Below are 8,392 nucleotides of genomic sequence, written 5' to 3'. Positions count from 1 at the left end.
ACTGACTAGCAGTTAGTTTCTGGGCCCAATTCAAAGTGCTAGTTTTGATATATAAAGCCTTACTCAACTCAGGACCACAGTACCTCAAGGACTACCTCTCCCCATTCCAGACTCTGCATTCATCATCTGAGACCCTTCTACATGTGCTTCCTCTACGTGAGGTCCAGAAGGTGGCAACACAAGAAAGGGCCTTTTCTGCAGTGGCTTGTGGAATACTCTGCCATGGAGGCTTGCCTGGCGCCTTCACCACATCTCTTTAGGTGCCAGGTGAAAACATTTCTCTATAACCAGAGCTTTGGCAGATTAAACAATCCATGGCCTTTTAAATGCGTTTGTGTGAGTGGAGTTATTTGTTTATCTTTGATTAAATTTTATTACGTATTTTGTGTTCCCATTTTGTATTTTTATGTTGTGAACCTCCCTGTGATCTTTGGGTGAAGGGCATTAAGATAATAATAATAATAATAATAATAATAATAATAATAATAATAATAATAATAATAAAGAATCAAGCTGTGGATGTCAGTTGACAGAGGAGAAAAAATCCACCCTGTTGCCCAACAGTTCCCATGCATTTCAATAGGGCTTGCACCATCGCTGCTAGATTGTGCCCTAAATCAAACTATGCATACTCCAGCATTTTTCCCCATATTGCAAATTTTGAATAAACCAAGAGTGAATTATAACTGGCCTCAGTCCCTTAGGACAGAGCAGCAAGAAAGAATAATTTCTCTTAAATAAACCACACGTTATATGGAGTGCCGTGATCCCCCCCCCCCAGTGTGTTTTCCTTTTCAACCCAAAATAGCCTGGGCCAAGTTGTGTCGAAGTGGCTGGGCAGCAGGAGGTTGTTTAACCCTTTCCCCTCTGATCATTTTTCAACTCAAAGTTGCTCTCCCCAAGTTGATTTTTAAAAAGCACACAAAAAAAACTGTAGCAGGAAAGAGATGAGTCCCCCATATTTCTCCCTGGCTCCCCAGGTCAGGAAAAAACATCAGGAAGTGGAGAGAGCAATTTTGAGATGGGAAGAGGGGTGGGGACAGGAGGAGAAGGGGATAAGCTGCCCAGATATATAGGTAGTCTACTGCAGGCTGTTTCGGCTTAAAAAATGAACAGAGGAAAGAATCACAGAACTCCACTTAAGCGTCAGTATATAGCAAGCAGCAAACTGGGCATTCCTGCCTTTCTTTTCTCTTCCTTTCCAAATTCACCCATATTGTAACAGTTTAGAGAGATTCCAAATGGCTCGATAGCTGTTGAGTGGCAGAATGCCACATTCTACTATTATTATTATTATAACTCCACCTTTCCCTCCACCTCCTCCCTGAATCTCCCTTGCAAAGCTGGGCTGTGCGCCGTAGCTGGGCTGGCTTCCTCTCTCTCTCTCTCTCTCTCTCTCTCTCTCCCCTCCCTTGCCGTTTCATGCAGGTTCTGATTACTATATACGCTGCTGATGTCAAGCCTCCTTGGGTTGACCCAGCACTCCAGAGGAGGAGCGAAGGCGCTGCGAAACGGCAAGAGCTCCCCCCCCCACCCCAGACACCAACAAAAAATTACAGCCATGCGAGCCATCCCCTTGGACTCAGCTGCTTTCAGAGCACATACATACATACTTGTGTGACAGCAACAGTGCATAGAAGCAGCAGCGACAGCAGCAATGAAATGCAGTTAGCAGCAGCCCTACAGCTGGGAGGCAAGAGGCAGGCAGGCACCAGTCTGGTCCCCGTGGTTGGAATTATCTTCCCCTGAGCCTGTCTGCAGTGTCTCTCCAGCTGTGCCTGCTTTTTTAAAATTATTATTACCGTTGTTATCACGGCTAGGATCCTGCTCGGCGTTTCTTTCCAAATACTCTTGTGGCTTAACTCGGGCGTGCGACTCCCTGGGTGACTGCAGTGTCTTCTCCCCTCCTCCTCCCTATCTCCTCTTCTGCTGCATCCTTCTCTCCCAGGATGGCGGAGGCTGAATTGCACAGGGAAAGGCTACAAGCTATTGCAGTAAGTCTGCTTCATTTTCCTTGGCTCTTTTGTCTGTGGGAAAGAGAGAGAGAGAGATTGTGTGATGAGAGAGCAGAAGAAGAAGAAAAGGGTGCTCAGGATTCCAGCGCATGCATCGGACGCAAATGGCAAGCTTTAGATATGCAGTGAAGTTGTGCTGAGTTCATCTTTCTTTCATTTGTTTACTCCATTGCTTTGTAGCAAACAGATGCCTTGACTTGTAGAGCATGATAGATCGGGTTCTGATGGATTTGTACTTCCCAGACACCGGCTTTCTTATCATGTATCACGGCATGCTTGAAACACCCGTGGAAGAGCAGAGGAAAAGCAGGAGGGAGAAATACTATTCACTTCCAGCACAAAAATATCAGTGCACTGTGGAAATGGTTGGCAGATGGCTTGGAATCGGAACAGTGGTCACTCAGGGGGGACTGGCTTATTTTATGTTCAAGACAGGTGCAGGGCGTTGCTGTTTTTTCTGGATCAAAGCCTGCAGCGCTTTGGCTCAAACAAAAACTGTACCACTGCTGTAGTCGTGGTCATAATTTTTCAGCAAAGTCAAATATAAATCGTATTAATGGTCAGTTTTCAGTGCAACCATAGGCACGCCTCCCCAGAAGTAAGTCCCACTGAGTTCAGCTCCCTAGTGAGCATGTGTAGGATTGCAGACTAAATAGCTGATCTTCTTGACTGTGAATTGTAACCTCATCTGTTCAGCTTAATAGTTTTCATCAGATGCGTTAGGTCAAGTCAAGACATGTACTTATGGGAGTTCCGAGGGTTTGTTGCTTTTCGGTAGCAAAAACGCCTTTCACAACAGTCCTCACAACCATTTTTCAACATCCCGAAGGTCCCATAAGTGGGAACCCGACATGCCCACATGAGCTGGAAATGCTCCAGCACATGTAAAGGTTCTGGATAGCACATGTCCAGCACATGTCACCACAATATGGTGTGAACCAGGAAGTGATGGGTCACAATCTTAACATGTATTGGAACATTCCCAGGTCCATTTCCCATGATTAAAAAACAATTCTAATAGAAAATGCAGCCTTGTATATCTTCACCACAAAAGCACCACTACGTGACTCACTTTTCATTCAGCCTCAAGTGCAAGTTTCTTCACTGACGTTAATGTGAATGGCCCTGTTTGTTTTCTACAAGCGATCATCTCTTGGGGAGGGGAAGAGTAATCAAAGGCGGAGAGTTTGGGCTCCCCTCTTCATTAAGGACCACAATCCCTTTTTATGTGCCCCAAGAAACATCAGGCAAGAGCGACGAAGGTCACTGAAAGGAGATGTGAGCCCACAATGTGGTGAAATAGCCCCTGAAAGCATTGTTTTCTGCTTAGGCATTTAAAGTCTAAGTTGCACTGCATCACAGTGATTCCGATCTATTTCTGCAGAATCCCAGAGAGTGAAATTAATAATCTGACTCTCAGTACAGTATTTTGAAACTGGACTGGCATTTTCATTTATTTTTTAAAATTGTCTTTGTCTTAAAATTATTCCTAGGGGGAAACTTTAACTTGAATCAAAATGATTGCAATACTCCCAGAGAGCCACACTGTTGTGCTTTCTGCTCATCGGCTATCCCTTCCTGACCTTGTCCTTGAGCCAGCCCATGAGCTTCATCCAACTAACAGTAGGGAGGCTTTCCTCTGCACTTTGTGGAGCTGATATGCTAAATGGAGCAAAGCTACAGGCTCAGAAGGGCTTGGCTCCGTACATGCAGACGTCTGTGTGTCTCAGGTCTGAAGTGAGAAGGCAGAAAATGACTCAGGCCCCTTGATTTTCAGGAACTCTGCCAGAGTGTTGCCAATGATCAACAGATGTTGTGTTTTACTTAGAGCTGCCCCCAGATGGATTCTATATTTCCTTTGTAGGCATAGGAATGGCTTCTGCTCTCGTTACTCTGAAAAGCTGTTTTTCTTAGGTCAGTTAATCCACTAATGCATGCCTTTTAAATTTAAAAATCTGCAGGTCTACTATGCATTAAATCCTTTGAAATTCTTCCCGGAAAACATCAAAAAGGTTCCACTGGTTGGGGAACAACAACAAAAAAATGTCTGGTGATTTAAAGTGTTTAATATTTTAGCTTTTAAGAAGTAGGCAAGTGTGTGTGCTTTTTCCTTCTAAAACTCGACGCCAAGTCTCCAAGCCTTATGCATAGGGAACTCACTGTGCTTTGAATTAACTTGTTCAATGTACTTTAATAAGGCACTAACAGGTCGGTCTTAAGGTTTGCTGTGAACAGATAAGCAAAGACCAAGGGCTCCTCCAGACAATCTGTTTATTGAGCGTTCATCCTGATTTGCTTGTGCAAAGCTTATGCTTAGAGTCTATCTGGTCTTTATTGTGCATTTGTTCTGATTTGTTTGTACAATGAGCATTCGTACATTTCCCTGCAAGGTGTTTACACATCTTCCTGCTAACCATTAATTCATTCCACCCTTTTGAGTGCATTTCCCCATTGCCCTTAACAGCAAAAACTGTGCTTCTTTTTAAAAATTCATTTGATTTGCTAGAGCGGCAAAGCACTGTAGTCCATTTAATTGCACAAACCCAAATTTCTCAGTACACATTTGAATCCCTCCCACAAAATACTGATAGGCTGGAGATGCCTCAGATGTCACAAGACAGAACACTACTAGTTGGTGGTGGTTGTGGGTGGTTATTAGTGGGAATCAGTAGATGGGAAGCCGTACTTTTGACTCTCCCTCCCCCCGGCACAATTCAGATCACGTTGCTCATGCTGAACTTATCTTGAAATGAATGGAATCCGAGGCCTAGTTCTGCCTGTAGTCCAGTTCAAATAGCTGTGAGCAGTGTCTTCTTAGAGAGGTGGGTAAGCAGTCATGTGACTGCCACATAATATGGCCCTTTCCCCATTCACAAATTAGTGGGTGCTATAGTTCAAGGGAAGGATCAACCATTCATGTATGTCACTTTTCCATAAGACAGTATCCAAGACAGGTGACATCAAGGGAACTGCATTAAGCATTCAAAATCATAGTACGAACAATTACACATAAATATGATATCAGTAAGGAAATACAAGAATATCAGCCACCCAACCAAACAATCCATTCAACTAGGTATTAAACCTTACAAATAAACTAACTTATTCCAAGCTTAAAGCATACAGGACAGAGCATAAAACCAGATATGAAAATGCCCTAGACAGAAGGCCAAGTAGCTCCACAAAAGCAGCATAAAACCATCCACGGTTAACCTACAAGTATTTTTTGGGAATCACCTCTCTCACTTGCTGCATCCTCCCCTGATGTTCTCACCTGGGTCTGCTCTCTCAGTCCCTTCCTCATTTCTCACCTACGGAGATACTGTTCCTCTTCCATGCCCCATATTCATTCACATTTTCAACGTCTGACTTTCAATGTCTCCCATGCACCCTTTCCAAAACTGTCTTCCAGGCAACAGGCTTCATGAAGCTTCAGGGCAATGGGGAAGGGCAAGGCAAAGGCATAAGATCCTGCAGAAGGTGGAGCTGTCCCTCATAGCCTCAAATCATCCAAGGCCTGATTGGTTGGCGTTTTTTGACAAAGGCCATTGATGATCCATATTGAATTTATCTACTCTTCATTTCTATGCCTATTTATGCTGGCCCACAGTATGCAATTCGATTCTAATACAGTACAGTGGCTATGCACTTTCTTTCTAGCTTCCCCAGAAGCTCAGTAGTAGAGGATCTTGCCCAGGGTCAATTCTTAGTGTCTCCAGGTAGAGCTGGAAAAATCTCCAGCCTGAAACCCTAGAGCAGCCTTTCTCAACCTGTGGGTCCCAGATGTTGTTGAACTACAACTCCCATCACCCCCAGCTAGCAAGGCCAGAGCTCAGGGTTGATGGGAGTTGTAGTCCAACAACATCTGGGGACCCAAAGGTTGAGAATCGCTGCCCTAGAGAGTCAGTGTGGACAATACTGAGTTAGTGGGACCAGTGGCCTGACACAATATGAGGCAATTTCTGAAGTTCCTAATAAGATTAGGAAAACCTCTATGGATTTTCCTGATGCCTTGTCAGTTCAGTCACTGTGCATACTGGTGCATATAATGTCCTTTCAAAGCAAGGGGGGCAAAACAAGGGGGGGTTAGCCTGAACTCACCGGAATGCAGTTCCGGCACCTCTCAGGTGGGATCCAGCACTTCTCAGGTGGGCACCATTGTCATTCTAAGAGAATGAGGGAGGCATTCATGGTGACTTCCGGCAGCTCTTTGTCCTGGACCTCACTGTCTGGGCTGAACAATGGAGGTGGAGACACTCCAGTATACCTGAAGGATATCACCACACTGAGGTCCAGCTCCAAGGGCCTTCTGGCAGTTCCCTCACTGTGAGAAGTGAGGTTACAGGGAACCAGCAGAAGACCTTCTCGGTAGTGGTACCCGCCCTGTGGAACGCCCTCCCATCAGATGTCAAGGAAATAAACAACTACCTGACTTTTAGAAGACATCTGAAGGCAGCCCTGTTTAGGGAAGTTTTTAATGTTTGATGCTTTATCATGTTTTTAATATTCTTTTGGGAGCCACCCAGAGTGGCTGGGACAACCCAGCCAGATGGGCGGGGTTTAAAATTATTATTATTATTATTATTATTATTATTATTATTATTATTATTATTATTATTATTATTAAAAAATAAGGTAAAACAAAAACACAACCATGAATGATGAAGTCTTATAGCCACTTATCTGGGTGTTAGCCCCATGAACCACATTTCCTAGTCTACTCAAAAACTTATATAGGCTTGTACTGAAAACTTTACTGCCATCTTTGAAGCAGTAACTGCAATGGGTGGCGGGGATGGTGACATTCCCCTAGTTTTCAGGACACTGACAATGTATTCTCCAAATCTATTTCATCAAAACTTAGGAAAGGGGGAAGGGAATTGCCCTGTAAATCCACTGAACATTGATATGCCCTTGGCCATTGCTTCTTGTGAGCAATGGGCATGGGCATTGTTTGGTCATTTCTCTTGTAGGGACCAAACTATATTTTGTGGTTGCCTGAGTGAAAGGAAGAACAATTCCTATGGCCTTTTAAACCCAAAGCAATATGGCTTCAGTCTGCTCAGAGGTTTGGAATGTTAGAAATCATCCCCCCAGGAGGTGGATTTCATGTGCAGATGGCAACTGATGGCAGGGTGGACAGGTTCAGCCCCATGGCTTTGCAATTTATGGATGGCTTGGTGACCCCGTGAGTAATGTGTATCAGCAGTCATATAAGGATATTCTGCACTGGATCACTTTTTGAAGGATTCTCACAGGAATCGGGGTAAGAAGCTGCTGCAGCTCCTCCTCTGATCTTTTCCTAGTTTGCGTTCCACTTCCTTGGGTCTCCACAAACACCCACCCGCACCCCTGAAAGTATTATAGAGGTATAAACTAAAGGTAAAGGGACCCCTGACCGTTAGGTCCAGTCGTGACCGACTCTGGGGTTGTGGCACTCATCTCGCTTTATTGGCCGAGGAAGCCGGCATTTGTCCGCAGACATGTGGCCAGCATGACTAAGCCGCTTCTGGCGAACCACAGTAGCACACGGAAATGCCGTTTACCTTCCCGTCGGAGTGGTACCTATTTATCTACTTGCACTTTGATGTGCTTTCAAACTGCTAGGTTGGCAGGAGCTGGGACCGAGCAACGGGAGCTCACCCCGTCGTGAGGATTCGAACTGCCGACCTTCTGATCGGCAAGTCCTAGGCTCTGTGGTTTAACCCACAGCACCACCCGCGTCCCTTGTTATAGAGGTATACACAGTGCTATTTTTTGAGAAAAATAGGTGCCAGAACTCACCATGAATCATGCACATTGCCTTACCCCTGTGATTGAGGGGGCCTGGGGCTGTGCGACATCAGCATGCCATGCGTGCATGCCCCATGGCATGCACACATGACGTCAGCACACCCTGCAGCATGTGTGCATGGCGTAAGCTGAGTCCCCAGAATGCTACCTTACCCAGCATACCTGCAAACCAAGGAATTATAAAGAGAGAGTAAGTTCCAAGGAGTTTTGGAGAACATATTTCTTATAAGCAGTAGAACTCCATCACCTAATGGCTTTTATTCTGTCGCTCAGTAGCCCCCATTGCACTGTGCTTGTAGTTGCTCCTATTCTATGTGTGCTGCAAATTCAGTTGCCTATAAGCTGCATACCTCAATTGCACAACACCTGAGTGAATTGATGCCTGGTGAGGCAAGAGCGATCTTTGTGAATGAAAAGAGGGCCTGTCCCCGTGGGCCTCAAATCCAGATACCTCTTGGTATCCTTTACCAGGGTGGAGCCTTTCTGATGTGAAGCCGCCAGTCTGACTATGGTGCCTTTACCCAATTGATCAGTTTTGGAGGAGCGAATAACTACTTCAGAGGTTGTTGTTGTTGTTGTTGTTT

The 8,392-nt window shown here is 45.0% G+C and overlaps 1 protein-coding gene across 5 annotated transcripts in view; it reads left to right on the top strand.

Annotated features, from left to right (window-relative positions):
• Positions 1–1,525: 1,525 nt before the first annotated feature.
• Positions 1,526–8,392, top strand: part of PALM2AKAP2 (PALM2 and AKAP2 fusion) — a 228,592-nt gene continuing 221,725 nt past the window's right edge. Inside the window, exon 1 of one of the 5 annotated variants that reach the window (XR_014003284.1) lies at positions 1,526–1,994. Coding sequence is in view for 4 of the 5 variants with exons in the window: in XM_081176172.1 (XP_081032298.1) it covers positions 1,950–1,994 (45 nt within the window). In the remaining variant the exon portion in view is untranslated. The remainder of the gene's footprint in view (positions 1,995–8,392) is intronic. The other 4 variants (XM_081176172.1, XM_081176169.1, XM_081176171.1 and 1 more) reach the window with 4 other exon arrangements.

Source organism: Podarcis bocagei, assembly GCF_964188305.1.
Source record: "Podarcis bocagei genome assembly, chromosome: 17".
In the NCBI taxonomy this organism is placed as follows: Eukaryota; Metazoa; Chordata; class Lepidosauria; order Squamata; family Lacertidae; genus Podarcis; species Podarcis bocagei.
The sequence above is the reverse complement of the archived record's forward strand: the minus strand, read 5'-3'. Positions and strand labels throughout refer to the sequence as shown.